The 20,559-nt window shown below is 52.9% G+C and overlaps 1 protein-coding gene across 3 annotated transcripts in view; it reads right to left on the bottom strand.

Annotated features, from left to right (window-relative positions):
- Positions 1-20,559, bottom strand: part of LIMD1 (LIM domain containing 1) — a 91,881-nt gene that overhangs the window by 51,832 nt on the left and 19,490 nt on the right. Inside the window, exon 1 of one of the 3 annotated variants that reach the window (XM_019946736.3) lies at positions 16,525-18,581. The exons of 1 other annotated variant lie outside the window; for it this stretch is intronic. In XM_019946736.3, coding sequence (XP_019802295.1) covers positions 16,525-17,911 — 1,387 coding nt within the window. In that variant the 5' untranslated portion in view covers positions 17,912-18,581. Of the gene's footprint in view, positions 1-16,524; positions 18,582-20,559 lie in introns of those variants that run through there. One more of the 3 variants, XM_019946734.3, reaches the window with a different exon arrangement.

The following is a 20,559-nucleotide window of genomic DNA, read 5'->3' as shown; positions in this document are numbered from 1 at the left end:
TTTCTGGCAGTTGCTGTAAAAGTTAAACATACTCCTACCATGTGATCTAGAAATTCTACTCCTAGATAACGTACTCCAGAGAAATGAGTGCATATGTCCACACAAATGATCAAAGCAGACTTATTCATAATGGCTCTACACTGAAAGAACCCAAGGTTCCTCCACAGGGAAATAGAAAAACTGTGGTGTATTCATACCATGGGCTGCTACTCGGCAGTTCAAGAGGACCAACTGCTGATACAGGCGGCAACAGAGATGAATTTCAGACATTGTCTGAGAGAAGTAAGCCAGACAAAAGAGTACTACAGTAGATTCTTGCTATTTGAGTCAGTTATGTTCCATAAAGTCACCGCAAATACCAAATTAGTGAATAGTGAATCACTGCTCCCAGAGGAAACACAAGGTTAGGTTCCTGTGAGCCTCTGGTCACAACGTTTTCATCAAAAAATACACAACTTGGGCTTCCCTGGTGGTGCAGTGGTCGAGAGTCCACCTGTCGATGCAGGGGACACGGGTTCATGCCCCGGTCTGGGAAGATTCCACATGCCGCGGAGCGGCTGGGCCCGTGAGCTATGGCAGCTGAGCCTGCACGTCCAGAGCCTGTGCTCCGCAACGGGATAGGCCGCAGCAGTGAGAGGCCCGTGTACCGCAAAAAAAAAAAAAAATAATACACAACTTGTTTTATCCATTTCTGTTTAAAGACACCTTATTTATTATATACTGTTCTTCATTAACATTAAACTCGCAGCCAACAGCCCTGTAAGTCATGCCTGAAGTAAGCTTATCTAACACATGTATTTTCTCCGTAAGGCACATCACAGCATTCTCAAGTTTAGGACCACTAGATGTCACTTCAGCCATTTTTTTTACACGTGGGCCATTTTAAACTGAGAAATCATCAACAAAGAGCACAAAAATGCAAAAAACACACTGCACTAAATAGACCATGAAAAGGACACTTGTTTACAATATGCGAGCAGAAACAAGCAGGCAGAAACTCTCCCAGATCAACCTCAGCCGGGCACATGTGTGGGGTGACTCAAATTTTTCGCCGCTCTACACATGTTCCCAAATGATCACCAAAGTGCTGTGAGTATTTGTTTTTTTTGTTTTCTGGCTGCGTTGGGTCTTCATTGCTGTGCGTGGGCTCTCTCTAGTTGCGGTGAGCGGGGGCTACTCCTCGTTGCGGTGCGCGGGCTTCTCATTGCAGTGGTTTCTCTTGTTGCAGAGCATGGGCTCTAGGTGTGTGGGCTTCCATAGTTGCAGCATGTGGGCTCAGTAGTTGTGCCTCGCAGGCTCTAGAGCGCAGGCTTAGTAGTCGTGGCTCACGGGCTCTAGAGCACAGGCTCAGTAGTTGTGGCGCACGGGCTTAGTTGCTCCACGGCACGTGGGATCTTCCCGGACCAGGGCTCGAACCCGTGTCCCCTGCACTGGCAGGCAGATTCTTCACCACTGCGCCACCAGGGAAGCCCGTGCTGTGAGTATTGATCTGGGGTTACAAATAAATTTTAGCAAGTAGGCAAATTCACAGATACAGAATCCATGAATAATGGGGATCAACTGTGTATGAATACCACATGGATCTATTTACATTATGTTTTGGGACAGGCAAAACTAATAAATGATTTAAAAAAAAAATCAGAACAGGGGTTGCCTGGGGATGGACACTGCCTGGAAGAGGCAGGAGGGAACTTTCTGCGGGTGGAACTGCTCTGTCTTGATAGCAGTGTGGGTTACACGGGTGCATGTGTTTGTCAAAACTCATCGAACTACACGTTATTTCACTGTATGTTATTTCCTTCCCTTGGCTTCCTCTGCTCTCTGGCTGTAAAGCTGGGCAGAGTTGTCCTCCCCACACCCACACGCCCACTGTCAGGCATGGGTAATGAGGGTGGCAGCCACAGGTGGACCACGGGCAGACGAGGGGCTGCCGTCTCCTGTCCGCTGGGCTTCTAAAACTGACCCGTAAGGCTGGCCAACAAAGGGACTCCATCTGAGCCCCGCCACCTGAGAGAGAAGCCTCAGCTACTTCACAACAAGCCCCAGATAAATGGGTCTCTGGAAGCTGCCTGGAAAGCCACCCTGATCTGGCCACTCTCCTGCACGCCCAGGCGAGGCCTCCAGAGCCTGGCTGGAGGCTCAGGGGGTGGGCAGCCTGTCAGCGGGGCCCCCAGAGGGGCCAAATCCCAAAGGGCCCACTTCCCACCTCTTGACAGGAAACACTTCTCTAACTACAGAGACGGGATGGGTGATCTCTTTGGATGCTCTGCCTGTACTTGCTAAACTGAGGGGGCCTTTTAAGGTCCCGGAAAACTGGCTCAGCTGCAGATACCGCCTGCTTCATCACGCCCCGTGCAGACACCAGCTTCAGACCCCAGAGTATCTGCTTCCTCCATCAGAATACACATGAGCCTCAGTGGGCCTGTTCAGGGGGTGCAGGTGGCAATCATGACATCAGTCTCCTTTGGACAAACTACAGTCCTTTTGTTTAAGCATTTTTGGGTATGAATGAATCAATTGAGCTTAGCTTTCAGATGGAAAAAGGTAAAGGTGCTTTGATACTTCTGAGAAAATACTAACTGTAAGTGCTTGTCCAGCAAATGATCACCACATGCCAGAGCCTGTTCTAAGGGTTTCACATAGCAAAGCCCCGTCCAACAGAAAAATAATGCAAGCCACGTGTCAGTTTACACTTTCAAGTAGCCACGCTTAAAAAGTAAAAACAGATGAAACTAATTTTAATGATGTATTTTACTCAGCCCAACATATCCAAAGTATTCTCACGTCAACATACGATCAGTATAAGAATATTCAGGAGGTATTTTACTTTTTCTCCCTATACCAAGCCTTCAAACTCCAGAGTATATTTCATATGTATAGCACGTCTCAACTCAAACCAGCCACCTCTTGAAGTACCCAGTAGCCTCCTGTGCTGTGGCTCCCGCACTGGCCGGTACAGACTGTACTAATTAATTTAGTCCTCACAACAACTATATCCACATTTTCCTAACGGGGAAACTGAGGCATGAGGATGCTGAGCAGTCTGCCCAGGGCAGTTCCAGAGCCCACAGTCTTATATGGCTTTTCATTCCCACAAAGAGCTCCTCAAACTCTGATTTTTAGTGTAACAGGAATGTCTGCTCAGCTAAGAACACATCTGCCAGCACATCTCCCTGCTCCCATCCAAACTTCCCCAGGACTCTGCTCAGCTTGGTCCCTGGAGCTCGGTGAAGTTTCCACCCAGACAAAGCTGGCATCCCAACCTCTTCCGGGCCCCCACTCCTCAGCTACCCGAGACACCTTCTACACACATAGGAAAGCTCTTCCGAGTAACTACCAGTCAGGGTGAGGGACGTGGACAGCCAGCCTGGCGCTGTGTGCCCACCACAGGGGTAACACCCCACTCAAAGCACTGCCACTCAGGAGGGCGTCAGGGAACATGCCTTCCCTCCACTGGCCGGGGCATTCACCATTTGTTCAAGTACATACTGAGCATCTACTGTATGCCAGGCACTGCTCTAGGCCCTGGGGGTACAACAGTGACCAGCACAGACACCCCACACCCAGCAGAGGGCCAGGCAATAAGTCTGGCACAAAAGAAGCCCCACAAATTCTAATCCAGTCTCTTGTATACAGTAGGCGATCCATAATGGCTCTTGAGGGAATATGCTATTTGGGCTTGGAACTGGAAGTGGTGATGGACAGAGGTGGGGGAAGGGTCTGGGTAGGACTGGGGCTGGGGTCGGTGAGAGCCTTGGGAACCTGGCCGGAAAGTCAGTGCCCCACTCAAGGTTCACGCCCACAACCCCTGCTTCAGGACTGCCTCCAAAGCTCTACCCAGCCAAGCAAGACAGGAAACCGTCCAGAGATGCACCCAGGTTCCACGCTGTCCTACCGAAATCCCCTCCTCCTCACCACGTGGTCACGTCTCAATTTGCCCTGGGGAACAGGACTTCTCCAGGCTTACAGACTGGCCCACCTGCCACCAGCCATGTCACCCAAGTCCTTGCCCAATAAGTTCATCCTTCTACTCAGACGGGGTAGCACAGATATCAGCACAGCGCGTCACAGCTACCACCGGGAACAAGTGACAGAGAAACTGTGTCTGTAGCATCCACTGCGTCTCAGCCCACCCGCATTGTAACTAAAACATTCTGATTTTTTACTCTGATTGCATAACATTAGAAGTACACGCCATGATTCATTCATTCAACAAATAGTTCACGAGTAACTTGTATAGACCAGGCCCCGTGTTTTGTGTATTGAATCTTATCACTAAATCAGTGTTTGGTTTTATTTCCTCACTTTCCTTATTTCTTAAGGGCTGCTTTATCATAGAGTATCCATTTTTTTCCCCAAAAGAATAGAGTTCTGAGTTCATGAGCAAGGCCGATGACCAAGCATTATTAGTGGGAGAAGGGCCTTTTGGAGTCACCTCTGCTGGGACATGATCTCACGGAGGGACCTGGTGGGCCAACCAGAAGCGCCTGCCATCACCACCCACTGGCCTGCTGCCTGGGGCGTGTCTGTTGTTTTCCATGTCTTCCCTCCCTGGGCTTCTGCGCTCTGTTGCTGGTTTCTCTGCAAGCCAATGAGGCACCAGCTTCCACTCAACTGATGCCCGCATGCCTCCCATACAGTGTCTGAAGCGGGTCCTGCCTCCCAACACTGTCACCCTCACAGCCAGGAGTCTCCTCCCAGGCAACAGCCCTGAATCCAAAAGCGGCTCTGGAGGCTCGGAGCACAGGAAAGGAAACAGAAGTAGAAGGAGCACAGGACCTCCAGTCCGTGTCAGGTGAGGAAACCAAGGGCAGCAAAGCGAAGCAGGGTGTCCAAGCCGGCACAGCCCTCAAGCATCGCCAGGCAGGCCTGCATCTTGCCGAGCCTGCTGCCAGCATGTTCCATCTGACAATAACTCTGTCAGCAAACGCCCTGGGGCCCAGCCCTGAAATCCGTCTCTCTCTAAATTCACTATCTTACTGCACCAGCAGGAAGCAATGTAAAGTAAGGAGCCGGAGAGGGGAACAGGACAGGCGATGTTTCAGCAGATGGGAAACCTCTACCCGGCTCCTTGGGGCCAGCCCTGATCGTCATGTGAGCAAACATGGCCACGACTCGGCTCCACTCCGCTGAAGGGAAACCATTAATTCAGCTCATGGGGAGGTTTGGGAGAACAGGGAAGCCACTGTCAGGCTCTAGGCAGCAAAAGGCCAATCTGCTACTGTCTTATCGTGCTGAGGTGACCGTCACATGCAGTTGGGCCCAGAGCCTGCTGTGATGGGTTCACCCCGACTCAGGGCCTGCATTATAAGACGGGGGCCTTGTCCACGACGTCCTGAATGACCTGGGTCACCACACCTCCCAGGATCAGCGGCAGGACAGACCCACGCTGAACTGAAGTCCCCTCCTCTTGAATGACAGACAGCATCATGGCAGGCTTCCAGAACTTTCAATATGTTACAAAGACATGTGTGGGGGAAGGAAGGTAGAGGCCCTGATACGCTCCTGACCAACTTCCAGTGACCGGGAGTAACCGGACCACGCTCCCCTGGGACACACAGAGACGAACTACAGAACAAAACAGATGAGGGAAGAACTTGGCCAAGTCTAAACACCGTGGCTCTCAAAATTTAAAAATAACCTGGATCTAAAATACTCCCTCGGAAACACTCAGGCAGAGAGCCTCCAGCCTTCCAGCGTGACCCTGAGATTCTGTGTCCAGCTGCCTTCCCTGGGAGGGGACAGATGAAAAACAAAACCCGAAATGGATATAAATATTTGGTGACAAGTACTACCCTGCAGTTAACACGCCTGGGAACTTTTGGAGGCCTGTTTGGTTTTAGGGTAAGGTTTCTGTTCGGTTTGCCAGATGGACTCTGAGCGTAGTTTCATCCAACGCTGGGTTTTGAGCATCTCCGCACACGGCCTGGGGTTGATACTGACCCTTAGACCAAGGCATCCTAGCTGCCCCCAAGGAAAGTGTGGGCTGGCACACCCCTGCCCTTGCCCACAACCCTTGGGGGTGTCACACAGGCACCCCTAAGGGCATGGCCCGCTCGCCCTGACCAACACCCTTCAGGGGAACAGGAAAAGTCAAGGGGCTGTGGGCAGTCAAAGCCCACATACACATACATGGGCAGCCCATGTATGTGCCTCTGAGCCTCCACGATTCTGTCACTGCCCGGCAGGGAGGGGCCAGTACAAGCTCAGGCTCCTGACCTGAAGATGAACCTGGGTGCACCCCTAGCCGCAAGAGTGGGATCCGCCCCTCTACCCAGCTTGGGCAGCCATCCACGGCCTGCCTCCTCATTGCTCCACCAGAGAAGCGGGAGACCTCAGGCCTGATTTACTCATAGCCACAATGCCCTTTGGGGTCCCTTTGTCAGAAAGCCACTGTGCTCCCAGGAGCTCCGAGCCAGCGCAGCACGGCGGTCAGTATCCTGGACTCAGCAAAGCTCCTTCATAAATGCATTAGGCAGGTTACTTAGGTTCTGTTCTGTGTACCTCAGCTTCCCCGTCTATAAAATGGGGATCATAAAAAAGAGTTGTTGGGAGGATTAAACAAGTTAATGCGCGTGAGATGATTAGCAAAGTGCCTGACACAGAGCAACCTGCTCAATAAATTTTAGCATAACTATCTCAGAGCTGTAACCCCGGCTAAACATCTCTTCCTCTTCCCCCTCCACGCCCTAACTGAGGCCCCTCCATCCCTTCAACAGACAACCACCCAGCCCCACGATCTGGGGCCCTGACAGTGCCAGGCCCCAAGGCCACTGTCCCATTTCAAGCCTGAGACCCAGAAACGCTGAGGGTACCGCAAGAGCCCTGAGAGATGTCCTGGGATATGCTAACAAAAACAAGCTCAGTGAGCCCCATGGCCAGTGCTCCCAGCTATCCCCCACACTAGGGACCCCAAGTTTAATTAGAATGAGAGTCTCAAGAGGCCTCTAGAGGGACTTCCCTGGTGCTGCAGTGGTTAAGAATCCACCTGCCAATGCAGGGGACACGGGCTCGATCCCTGATCCGGGAAGATCCCACATGCCGCAGAGCAACTAAGCCCGTGAGAGCCACAATTACTGAGCCCTCATGCCACAACTACTGAAGCCCACGTGCCTAGAGCCCGTGCTCCACAACAAAAGAAGCCACCGCAATGAGAAGCCCACGCGCCGCAACGAAGAGTAGCCCCTGCTCGCTGCAACTAGAGAAAGCCCGCGCACAGCTACGAAGACGCAATGCATCCAAAAATAAATAAATAAGTAAATAAAATAAATTTATTTTTTAAGAAAAGGGCTCTAGGGTGGGTGACCCCCGTAATATCAGTGGCTCCCCATGTGTGGTTGTTTCCTACAGGAAATCTTCAGTCCTTCCTAATCTCACTTTCATCAGACACACCGCAGAGCAAACTGGCTTCTAGCTCAGTAAACGCTTCTACATCTGGCCGAAGAGCCATGAACCACAGCACACCATGCAGCCTGCATCACCGCGGGCTCCGGCCACTACTTGGGACTGGAAACTTTCTGCAGAAAATCTTAACACTGATTATTCTAAGGGTGGCAGGCATGTCAGTGATCCATGGTTCTTGTTTTAACTGTATGTATTTTCCAGAATACCTACAGTAAAAATGACTACCGCTTACAACTGAAAATGTAACTGTAACTAAACAAACAAAAAAGTTGTTTCTTAATTCTGTAGAGGCCTGGAAGGGAGATGAGATGCTAGGCCATTCGGCCCTCTACCTTTCCGGGCTCTCGCCACTGTGGACCATACTGCTGCCCAGTCCCTTGTTACTCGATCAGCTAAAATCAGGCATCCGATTGTACCCACAGCCAGAGCACTTTGGGTTAGGAAGAGCCCTCAGAGGTGGCCCTGGCTCAGCACAGAGGAAGAGCAAGCAGCCCCACATCACACCTGGGGCTGTTGGTAGGCTCGGGCCCAGAACACCTGGTTGCTTCACCCCCAAACACCTGCTGCATTTCTTCCACAGTTCCTTCTCCTGAGCGGGAGATCCAGAGATGTAAAGAAACATAACTTTTAAAAAAGAAACCTCTGGCAAGAATAGTCATGTCTAAAGGTCAATTCGATGTTCTGCATTATGAATGGAAAGAGCAGGAAAATTAGATGGAAAAAACAAGACATTTTTTCCTGGTCACAGAGGAACAGAGCAGAAACATTCCGAGGAGGGAGAACCTCAGAAAGACAGCCTGATGGGATGAGGCAGCTGCCGTGGGAAACAGCTGTCAGGACTGGCCAGGGCTACAGCTGGAGACCCGCCACCCCGAGGGGGATGGCAGGGGGGCAGCAGCGTGCTGGTCAGAGGACGTGGGCTGGGGAACAGCAAGGGCAAGGGCCCTGTGGTGGGGAAGAACTCCATTAGCTCAGGGACCGGCAACAAGGCCAGTGCGACAGAAGCCGGTGATCACGGTGGGGTTGGGGGGACACCCCGAGTGCAGGCCTGAGGCCGGGGTGACAGAAGAGTGGCTGTCACTCCAAGTGCAAGGGCTGAGTCTGACCCTCCAGTGTCCTCCCAAGCCCAGTGCTAAGAGCACAGTGGGGAGTGGACAAGCGTGCCTTGCCGACATGTGGACCCAGTGAACAGATGAATCACTCTGAATGAACTGTAGGGGTTGCTGATCGTCCCCCTACCCCGAAATCTCAGAAGAGAAATCCTGTGGGGAGAGCGGGCAGTAGGGACAGGGCTAAAGCATATGATGAAAAGTCCATCCCTCCAGAGAACACAGAGGACCAAAACAGTGTTGGAGCCCTGACCACTGACCACACGGGAGCAGCCACCGGTACAGAGTGAGCTGGATGGCCCTGCTGACAGCACCCACTCCTTGCTGCCCCAGCCTCAGCTCAGATCAGCCACGCGCTCTCCATCCATCCAAAAACCTGCCATGAAAGGTTTCTTAATTATCTCAAGGTTTCAGAAGTTACTTCAAACCACACGATTGCTCAGAAACTCATGTTTGGGGACTTCCCTGGTGGTCCAGTGGTTAAGACTCCGTGCTCCCAATGCAGGGGCCCGGGGTTCGATCCCTGGTCAGGAAACTAGATCCCGCATGCATGCCGCAACTGAAGATCCAGCATGCACAACTGAAAAAGAGAAAGATCCCGTGTGCCACAACTAAGACCCAACCCAGCCAAATAAATAAATAAATATTTTTTTAAAAAACCCTCATGTCTGCAGTCAGAAATCACAACTCTCCCTGGCGGGTAGTGGTGACTGTAAGAGGGCACACGCAGGGGGCTTCTTGGGTGCTAGTCGTGCTCTGTGCTTTGATCTGTGTGCTGCGTGTCTTCACTTTGTGAGCATCTACAATATATGTATACTATATATCAATAAAAATTTTAAATATAGGGCTTCCCTGGTGGCGCAGTGGTTGAGAGTCCGCCTGCCGATGCAGGGGACACGGGTTCGTGCCCCGGTCCGGGAAGATCCCATATGCCGCGGAGCGGCTGGGCCCACGAGCCATGGCCGCTGAGCCTGCGCGTCCGGAGCCTGTGCTCCGCAACGGGAGAGGCCACAACAGTGAGGGGCCCGCGTACAGAAAAAAAAAAAAATTTTAAATATATACCTTCCTGGTTTTGAGGGGAAGATTACCTGGCCTACAAAAAAACATGCACATAAGCTACTCAATTTCTAAACAGCTGGGAATCCCCATGTCTCAGGGTGCACGCTGGCTAGACTAGACAGGCAGAATTGTATTCTTTTTTTTAAAATAAATTTATTTTATTTACTTATTTTTGGCTGTATTGGGTCTTCGTTGCTGCACGCAGGCTTTCTCTAGTTGTGGTGAGCGGGGGCTACTCTTCGTTGTGGTGCGTGGGTTTCTCATTGCGGCAGCTTCTCTTGTTGTGGAGCACGGGCTCTAGGCGCGTGGGCTTCAGTAGTTGTGGCTTGTGGGCTCTAGAGCACAGGCTCAGTAGTTGTGGCACACGGGCTTAGTTGCTCCGCGGCATGTGGGATCTTCCCGGACCAGGGTTCAAATCCGTGTCCCCTGCATTGGCAGGCGGATTCTTAACCACTGCACCACCAGGGAAGCCCAGAATTGGATTCTTGAGTGTCATTTACAGAAGTTACCAAAGGATCAGAAATTTACTTCCATGGCTATAGAAGCCTGGATTCAGCAGGTCCAAATTATGGCACCATGTCTCCAAAAGGAATGTGCAGAAGTTCCCACACTTGGTCATGCCAGCTACTCAGACAGGGCCAGGTAGTTAATGATCTTCTGCCCACTTCTGCTACTTCAGCACTTGGTTTGGGTTTACTGCAATGCCTGATATCTGGGGGGTAAGCAGGGCCTCTGGGGTGCACACAGGCCCCTGTCCTGAATTCTGGAGGGGCCCCTATTCTACAGGATTGGCCCATGTTGTTTCCTTTTACATGACAAATGCTCTGAAAATCACCCTCAATTCTGCATTCAAGGCTGGACTTAAGCCCCATATTTCAAGCATCTGTTGCTGATCAAGTCAGATAAGACGTGCTTGAAAGGTCATTAAGACAACACGCAGCTCGATGCTGAAGAGACTGTCCAATGGGAGGGAGCAGATGGGACATTCACGGGTTCCTTGTCTGGACTGCTTATTTCACCTCCTGCGTTGCTAGTAAAATGAAATCAAGTGTGACAGGCTCCCTGGTCCCTGGCAGGGCAGGACCATCCCCAGAAGGAGTCACGCTTGTTCTCAGGCTCTCAGGCTAAGGCAGGCCTGCCGTTGCAGTTTTCTGAGTTCAAATACTGCAGCAGGAATGTCCACCCAAGACAGGAAAACTAAAGACAGAGCCAGGTGCTTCTCTCTCCATGTAGGTGGAGAAGGGCCCGTCCGTCCACCTGCTGGGTGACAGAGACCCTGAAACCAGCTTCCTCTTGCCTCGCCACCCCGCTGGTGCCTCAGAGTGTGGCTCTCGTGGGCGGCACTAGCAGTGCCTGGTCCCCCAGACCCACACGCAGCAGGGAGGGAAGGAGCCGGGGGCTGCAGGTCCAGAGTCCTGACCATGGGGAAGAAGGCCTGGAAAGGGCAGGGAGGCCACTGATGCCCCCACAGCAGCTGGGCGGAGAGTGATCTGGAGGGGCAAACGGAGAACATCCAATTCAGCCCCGAAAGACCACCTAGTTCTCCCGTGCGAGCGGTCAGAGCCCCACCTGGCGTGGCAGCACCACTGCGGACACCTGTGTGGTCCTGAGCATGTCACGGGCTTGGCTTCTCAACTGTAAACAGAGAATAACAGAGTCTGCCTGTGAAGGTTACATACAGGCGCTCAACAGATGTCACTATGGTTAAAATCATGGCCAAGGTCACCAGGAATGGGGTCTTCTCTGCCCGGGACTGAGGATGTGGTGGACACCCAGATCCCTTCGCTGAAGGAGTCTTGGCCCAGCCGCTGGGGGGGCAGGAGGGAGCCTCACCTGTCAGCGACTCAGAGCCGCCTTGCCCGGTCACCTCCACGCCGGGGCGGAACGCGGGGCGGCCCTGAGGGCTTTTCCAGCTCCCGAGCCCCCTTGGGGTCGACCCAGGCTTGTCAGGCCCGCACGGCAGCTGGGGTCCTCCCTGCCCACTCCTGCTTCCTCCTCCTCACTCCACAGTTAGGGTCCCAAGAGCACCCTTAGTCAGCCCCCTGCACGCTAGACTCTGTCTCAGAGTCAGCTTCCCGGGAAACCCAGCCTGTGGCAGGTGGTTTATTTGTGTCCTTTTTCCTTAGAAAGGGAGGAGATGACCAGTGTGAGGAGGACAGATGGCTACCATGGAAGAAAAGACGGGTGAGAGTAAACAAACGGCACGAGGGCCTCTTCACTTCCTCTGCAGGGAACACAGTGGTGTGAAAACAACCACACGGTGGGGTGGGGGGCATCTTCTGAGCGCAAGGCCCAGGGAGCTGGAGACCCAACAGTGTTCTCTAAGGAGCATCAAGAGTTTGTTCTTAACTCTTTCCTCAAGGACTGGAAGACACAAAGAGGCCACAGAGGAACATGGGAGAGAAAGAGGGGGAAGAAGTGCCTCCCTGGGGCCAAACTGTCCCGAAGCCACAGAGACCTGGCCTTGGAAAGTGCCAGAAGAGTCCTCGGTGATAAGCTAATCAATAACTGGACACTGAGGTGTCTTCAAAGCCAAGTGTCCTCCAGGGTGGTAGCAGGGATTCACAAGCTCTTCCCACAGGTCGAATGCCCAGGAAGGGGTCCAGGTAACAACCCAAATAGCAACTTTGCTTTGCTTCTGGCTAGGATTACATCGACTTCGATGATGACTGTTAACATTACCCTGATTCTCTCTGCCAAGAGCCCCGTATCAATAGATATTCTTCTACTTAGAAATAAAATTTCATCCTTATGTAATAAATGTAGCGTGTTGGACAGACTAAATCTTTCAAATAACACCAGATCTAGCGAAGGGAAAGACATCTGCCGATGTGAGCCCCTCAACCAGCCAAGAGCCTCGTACTGTGGATGAGTGGGGAGGCCTCAAAGGGACAGTTTGTCCAAGGCCCCACAGCAGGGCTGGGCCACATGCTGACGGCCGGGTGCTCAGAGGAGAGACGTCCTCCTTGGCCACGTGGCCAGTCCCGTTAGAGTGGCTGGGAGCCCAGCTGCCAAAGCAGGTGGGGGCAGGCCCTCTCCTATACGATGGGCAGTGGGGTCCCTGGCATGACCTCTGCGGAGGGCAACTAGGCAACAGTTAAAGGCCACAAAGCCCCCAGCCCTGCAACCTACCCCCCGCCCCGCCCCCGGGAGTCTGTCACAAAGCTAGGCTTTCACCTTGCAGTTGGCCCTTCTGAGGTCCACCACGAGGCTGCTTACGTGACCCGGGGCACGGCCACAGAGGGTGACACTGAGCCAACTCAACGCGCGCTGATGCAGAACAACTGCCAAGGCGCACTGTTCAGAGGGAAAGAGCAGGCGGCCAGCGGGCCACAGGGAGATACACACACATACCAGGGAGATACACACACACATACGCTCATCACACGCAGGTGGCCAGCAGGCCACAGGGAGATACACACACACATATGCTCATCACACCAGGTGGACAGCAGGCCACAGGGAGATACACACACACAGACACTCATCACACGCAGGTGGCCAGCAGGCCCACAGGGAGATACACACATATACACTCATCACACCAGGATGCTCGGCTAGAAACCGGGGTGAGAAAGAGACTCATTTTTCACGCTATGTGTTTTTGCGTCTTTTGAATTTTCTACACGTGAATGTAATGCTTAGTCAAAAAATAACTTCAATATGATTCCCTCTATATCAAATATCCAGAATAAGTAAAGCCAGAGAGAGAGAATGTACACTGGTGGTTGCTGGGGGCTGGGAGAGTTGGGGGATTAGGGAGCAACTGATTTATGGGGTGGGTTTCCTCCGGGGGTGATAAAAATGTTTTGCAACTAGATAGAGGTGGTGTTTGCACAACACGGCGAACGCGCTAAATGCCACTCATTACTTTTTAAATTAATTCCAAATTAATTAAAATGATTAATTTTATGTTATAGGAAGTTTACCTCAAGTAAGGAAAAAACAACCATAAAAATAAATAGATAAATAAAGCAGACTTTCACATCTGTGCTTGGGAGGCAGCTGGGCAATGCTGGTTACAAAAATGGGCAGGGAGCCCCAACTGTGGGCCTCAGACCCCAGCTACACCCAGTCCCCCCTGTGAGACCTGGGATCAATAATCTAACCTCTCTGAGCTTCAGTTTCCAGGTCGGTGAAATGGGCTTCCTAAGGTTACATGAGTAAGTTAAACAGTGTCTAGCGCATTGCCTGGCACAGCCCAGGTCCCGGGGCCTCTGCTCTTGCTGTCTGCCCCGCTGGGAAAGCCCTTTCCCTGGGCAGACTCAGACTCAGGGTTTACCCCCTTGCCTCCTTCAAGCCTAGCTCCAATGCCACCTTCTCGATGGGATCTTCCCTGATCACCTGAGTTAAAACCAGAAACCTCCCTGCCACTCCCTGCCCGGAGGCTCCAACCTCTCCTCTTCCTATTTCTCTCCCTCATACTTGCTTATTTATTTGGTTCATCTCCTGTCTCCCTCTACTGCACTGTCTGGTCTGGGGAAGCAGGGGTTTCTGTCCGTCCCATTCATTATGTACCCCATGGCCCAAAGTAGGCACTCAATAAACATGGGCTGAATGAATGGCTAGTGTTAGCCAGTATCTCTGCTCTGAGGCAGTGTATAAACTTGCCTCCCTGAAAAAATAAAACTGCTGTTTTGTTGTTTAATGAGCTTGAATTCAAAATTCAAGATAAATACTGTATTTCATGTGTATGTGGAATCAAAACAACAACACAAATGAACAAACACAACAAAACATAAACAGAGTTATAGATCCAAACAGGTGGTTGCCTGAGGGGACAGGGGTAGGGAAGGAAAGAAATAGGTGAGGGAAAGAGGTACACACTTCCAGTTGCAAAACAAATGAGTCATGGGTATGAAATGTACAGTGTGGGGAATATAGTCACTAACTACATAGTATCTTTGTAAGGTGACATATCGTAACTAGGCTGATCGCAGCGATCAGTTCGAAATGTATAGAAATACCGAATCACTGTGTTGTGTAATAGGAACTAACATAGCGTTGGAGGTCAATTATACTTCAAAAACAAACTCATAGAAAAAGAGATAAGATTTGTGGCTCCCAGAGGTGGGAGGGGGGTGGAGCGGGAGAGGGGGAATTGAACAAAGGCAGTCAAAGGTATAAACTTCCAGTTATAAGGTATATAAGTACTAGGGGTGTAATGTATAACATGATAAATATAATTAACTCTGCTGTGTGTTCTATATGAAAGTTAAGAGAGTAACTCCTGAGTTCTCATCACAAGGAAAAAGTATTTTTTCCTATTTCTTTAATTTGTACCTACATGAGATGATGGATGTCCACTAACCTTACTGTGATGATCACTTCATCATGCATGTAAATCAAATCATTATGCTGTACACCTTAAACTAATACAATGCTGTGTCAATTATATCTCAATAAAACTGGAAGAAAACAATTCAACAACAGTTTGAACTAAAAAACCCACAGTTTTTCCAGCCAAGTATTATTCCCAAAGTGGGGGATTTGCAAAGGAGAAGAGATGGTTCACAGTAAGAGGGTGCTACGTGCTCTAAAACATAAACCAGTAAACAGTTCACAGTAAGAGGGTACCCTAAAACATAAGCCAGTAAACAGTCCCCCCAACCTCTGACTGCCCAGGGTGGTGTAAGAGCTGTTCCCGCGAGGTTCTCATGAGAAGCGAGAACACAGTGCTAGCTTGAGTGCCTCGGACCCCACCCCTCCAAGCACCTTGGGACAGAATCACTCACTGACGCAGAATGAGGTAGACGGAAAGGAGCAAGCCGGTCACCCTCCCTGTCCAGGGTCTTCCCGGACCCTGCCTGACAGAGCTGCCACCCCAGCAGCACTCAGCTTCCCACGGTTCACAGGCCTCATGGGGGGAAATCGTGACCTCAGTTGTGCAGAGTTCAAAAGTGAAAAAATAAAATAAAAGCAACCCTCAGACTCTTCTAAAAGTAGGCTGTCTTTCTAGTTAGCTCTCCTATGAGACGGCTACATCATTACTCAACAGAAGCAGATCACTGCTTTTCTGCTGCCTCCAAGCCCTGTGAGGAGAAAAAAGCTGAAGCTAGCAGTCTCCAAGAGTTTGTGGCTTTAAAAGAGAAGAAAACAAAACTTGCAAGTTGGAGTGAAACCAGCAAGAAGCATCTTCTATCCTCTTGGGAGCCACGACTGTGGGTGTAACCTGGCTGCCAGCTGGAAGCGGGGGCGGGGCGGGGAGGGGTGCTGTTCCTGAGTTTGAAGTTAGAAGTTGCCTAATGTACAGGTCTCAAATTTCCCAGAACGGCAGGATCCTGGGCTGGCTTGTGAAAATGCTGATTGCTGGGTCCCACCCCACAGTTTCTGATGCCGTAGGTCTGGGGTGCAGCCTAAGAATCTGCATTTCTAACTAGTTCCCAGGCTAAGGGTCCAAACTACACTTTGTGAACTACTGCTCTAGAACAAAGCCTTCCACGTCAGTGTTTCACCTCCCTCAATTGAACACAGAACCTGCAGGCAGACACGCGCACACACAGGGAGCCACCGAGAGCCCCTGCCCGACCACTGGTCCTCAAACAGTCAGAGCCACCTGGCCCAGCCAGCTACAGATGGAACACTCACGGGGTACCTGGACCTGAGAAGCCCATTCAAGTCCTGCCTGAGCCGGTCACTGAGAGAGGCTCTAAGTCACCCCCAAAACCTTTGAAATCCAAAATCACAGCATTTCCCTTTTGGGGGAGCAGTCATGAGTAATGCTGCCCTTCGCACATGGGTAACACCCAGCTGCAAGATCCGCTTTCTGCCTAGGGATACTTTCAAGTTTCTTTTCAAGTTTCAGAAGAAGCAGCTGAAAGAGGAACACACACACAAAGGCAGGCCACTCAAGGAGAGCTACAGCATCCCTGGTGGGGGGCACTTCCCCCAAATGCCCCAATGCAGGGGCCCCATCACCCACTATGGGCAATCACACCAGTCTCTCACTCACCAAAGTAATCGGCCTTCGGGTGAGCATCCATCTCACGCTCCAGACGTTGGGTGAGGGCTTCCAACTTCAATTCGGCAGCCGTGGGTCCAAGCTCAGGGCCCGGGAGGAGGGTCTGGCAAGGCAGCCTCACCCTGGGGGAACCGGGGCTCTCTGGGAGCACAGGCCCCAGGCTGCCATCAGAGGACCAGCCAGAGGGACTTTCTTTACAAGATAACTCAGGCAAGGTAGACATCACTGGATGGACAAGGCTGAGCTTGGGACCAACGCCAGGGTCTGTACAGCCAGGCTTGGGACCCGGCCCAGGGACTGCACCCAGCTGCATATTGTCCATGCTGGCTGGCGAGGATGAAGGGGCAGAGCTAGAAAGGTAAGATTTGGGGCCATCCTGGAACCAGGGTTGAGGGTCCACAGTGGGTTTGGGCATCATGCCTGAAACCTCACTCCCTACCCCCGAGTTTGTTCTTGGAAGAGGTCCCTGACTGGAGCGGTTCAGGGCCAGGGGCGCTGAGAAAGAAGGGGTCCTGGGCTGAGCAGGTCTCGGTAGGGCCCCGTTCTCTGGGCCTGGGGAAGGGAGGCCAGGGCTCACTCGCTGGGAGGAGGCGGTGGTCCAAAGAGCAGCTGGCTTCTCACTGCTGTGGCCACCAACAGCACCATCCTGGCTGCTCTGCAATGACCTGCTGGAGCTCGGGGAAAGCTGCTGCTGGTATAGGTGATGGACCCTGGAGGGTGTGGACAGTGGCGGGCCACTCCCTGGCGTGCCAGACCACCCACTTCCTACACCCAGCCTGATGCTGGGGGACACTGCTGGTTCATCGCCCCAGTTGGGGCTTGCCAAAAAGAGGTTGTCATAATAGTCTCCGTGGGTGAGGCAGGAAGGATCCTCACAGGGGCCCAGCCGATGGAAAGCAGACATCTCAGAACTCGCCACGCTCTCCTTGGATCCACAGTCCTGGCTGCCTTGCCTTGCGCCACGGACACACAGCTTGGCCCTCTGTTCCTGGGGTGGGGACAAGGGCTGCCCAGCTGCTATGGTTGTGGCTGTCCCAGGGGCCACTGTCGAGGCAGCGAGAGGAGGCTTCGCAGCGCCATCCCCCGTCACCTTGCTGCCCCCATCAGCTTCCCGGTGGGCCTGTGGGCCCAGGCGGCCCCCACCGTTCACAGGACCTCGGCCGCCCCTGGGCAGGGTCTCCTCCTGCAGGAGCTGGTGCGGCTGGTGCAGGTGGATTTTGGCCATCTTGGTGGCAAACACCCTGCGTGTTTCCTCAAACTCCGGGTTGTTGCTTGCACCCTTGTCCACTCGGAAGAGTCCATCCTTGGAGGCCTCATACATGTTCAGGTCCTCAATGAATTTACTGGCCTCCAGGCCCAGGTCGTCATACTTATCCATGTTGCTGACAAGTGTCCGGGCCTAGCCTAGACGCTGGGTATTGAGTGTGTGGAGGTGGGCCGGTGGAGGTGCTGGCGAAGGGCAGAGACTCACGTCCAGCCCAGGACAGGTAAAGCCTTGCACCTGCCCAGCATGAGAGTCATGACCCCAGGCCTTAGAGTCCAGCCGAGGGTAAGGCCTCAAAGTCACTTGGACCAAGTTTGCTTCCAATTCCCTTTCCTCTCGGAGGTGTCCACGTGGGGGTAGCTGGTGGCACTTCGCTGTACGAGCTGGCTGTGAGTTCTTTTCTCTGTTTCAAATCATAAAAGGAAAAAGAAATAAGGGGGGGGGGGGGAGGAAAATCACATCCTCCTTAAGCAACCAAACTCGGAAACCCACAACAAGGCAGCAGCCGCTGGACGGGGTTAAGTCGCCCAGAGCGAAGAGCGCAGAGGCCGCCTACCCGCCGGGCCGGAGCAAAGGCGCGGCGGCGGGAGGCGCTGGAACGTCCCGGGCGCTCGGTCCTCCGCTGCTTCCCCTGGTGGCGCGGAGCTGCGATCCTGGCCGGCGCGGAGAGGGATCAGGGTCCGGGGCACAGGGGCCGGCCGGGCCCCGGCAGGAAGTTCACGGCAGCCGGGCGGGCGGCCTATTGTCCGATGGCGGCGGTGGCTGGGCGCGCGCGGACCGGAGGGCGGCGGGACGCGGAAGTGAGCGCGCCGGACGCCGTCCCTGCAGCTCGGTCGCCGGCCGGGCACGTCGCGGGCCTGCGAAGAGGCGGAGGCGGAGGAGGAGGCCGAGGGGCGGGGGCGCCGGCGAGGGGCGGGGTCGGCGCGCGCAGAGGCTGGCGCCCCTGGGCAGGCCCGCGCCCGACCGGTCTGGGGAAGCTGGAGGTGTGTCCCGCGCGTCTCTTCCAGCGCTCGAGCCCGGTGATGGCGCCGAGTTCCCCGCCGCCACTGCCGCCCCCTGAGAAGCCTGGCCCAGCTCCGGTCTTCGGGCAGGGCTGGGCGGGGGCCACTCCGTGGAGATGGCTGGCAGGCGGCCTGGACAGCTTGCGTGGAGACGAGACGGGCCGCTTGGAGTTTGCGGGAGTCTGGAGGGCGCGCGCTCCTCTCCCCACCGTGCCTCAGTTTCCCGGGTGGGAAGCCAGCCCCTTGTGCCGCCTCTGCCCCATCCGTACCCTCCCCCCTACACGGGGATGCAGGATTGGCGACCCAGGGTGTCACCCGTGGGCTGGCCCAAGTCCTCCTAGACAGGTAGAGAGACTGAGGCACCGAGGGGGAAGTGTCCAAGATGCCATCGTGACCAGCAAAGCGCGGATGCGAGCCCAAGTCCTCTGAAAGGGTCAAAAGTCATGTTGTTGCCCGGAGCGCGCTTATTTGAAGTCCTCTGTGCGGCAATAAAAACACGTGCCCTGGTGGCTCGTTATTCACGAGGGGACTCCTGACCCCCCCGAATAGATCCACGCGACTCTGAGGGCGCCGGGCCTGACTCCTGGGCGCCCTCGCATGGCCCAGCACTCCCTGCACCACCTCCGAGGAGACCCTGGAGAGGTTTCATTTCCTGAACAGCAGCCAGCGTGATCCCAAGGCAAATACCAGACCAGTCACTTCCCTGCTTAAACCCTCAATGCTTACCCCGCATTTGGATTGAAATCGGCCCAGTACCACGGCCTTCCTGTCCTGGAGGGCCCTGCTTCCACCCCCTCCCCCGTCCGGATTTGGGGGTCTTCCTTCCCTGCCTGCTAGCTGCAGGAGCTTCCTGGTGTCTACCGAGAGCTGGCCCTTGAACTTCTCCGGGGCTCATCCTTACTGTCACAGCCAAAATCACCTCCTCCTAGAGCCCTTCTTTTTCGGCACCCTCTTTATTTCCTGATCAGTTCTGATCACTATTTATATTTGTTTACCTGTTTACATGTGGGTTTTTTGGTGGTTGGTTGGTTTTCCACCCCATTAGACCATATCTGTATGTCCAGTATATGTATGTTGTAGAACCTAATGGTTGAATAAGTGAATTAGTAAATCTGTTTGCCAGGGTTGTAACAAGGAACAAAAAATGTTATACACATGACAGCGCTTTGTACTCTGTAAATCCAAAGTGTGGTTCGTGGGCCAGTAGACCGGAATCACCAGGGAGCTTGCTGAAAACGCAAAATCTCACAGCCCTGCCTTCCCCGCCCCCATCCTATGGAACCAGAATCTGCATTTTTAACAAGATTCCTAAATGGTTTGCACAGTAAAGTTTGAGAAGCACTACTCTAAAGAACTATACTAGAAAGAGGTATTTGTATTTTTAAAATATCTTTTTTTATCTGCAAAAGTAATACATGTTTATAATAACAACTTTGAACAATACAGAGATACATCAACTTTTAAGAGTTGCCCACAATCCCCTTGTACAGAGGCAATCACTGTTAAACAGCCCTTAGGTATTCAGTAATACTTGTTATTTAATAACTGGATTTACTCATAACCTACCTGAGTGATTTGCTTGTGAAATTTCTAGAACACTGGTTTTCAAAGTATGGTCCCAGAACCAGCAGCAGCAGCATCGCCTGGAACTGGTCTGTATCAGTGGTTCCCAAACTGCAACGCGCATCAGAATTCCTTGGGGAGCTTATTCAACGCTGGTTGCTGGGACCTACCCCCAGAGTTTCTGATTCAGCAGCTCTG

Source organism: Tursiops truncatus, chromosome 10, assembly GCF_011762595.2.
Source record: "Tursiops truncatus isolate mTurTru1 chromosome 10, mTurTru1.mat.Y, whole genome shotgun sequence".
NCBI classification, from domain to species: domain Eukaryota; kingdom Metazoa; phylum Chordata; class Mammalia; order Artiodactyla; family Delphinidae; genus Tursiops; species Tursiops truncatus.
The sequence above is the reverse complement of the archived record's forward strand: the minus strand, read 5'-3'. Positions and strand labels throughout refer to the sequence as shown.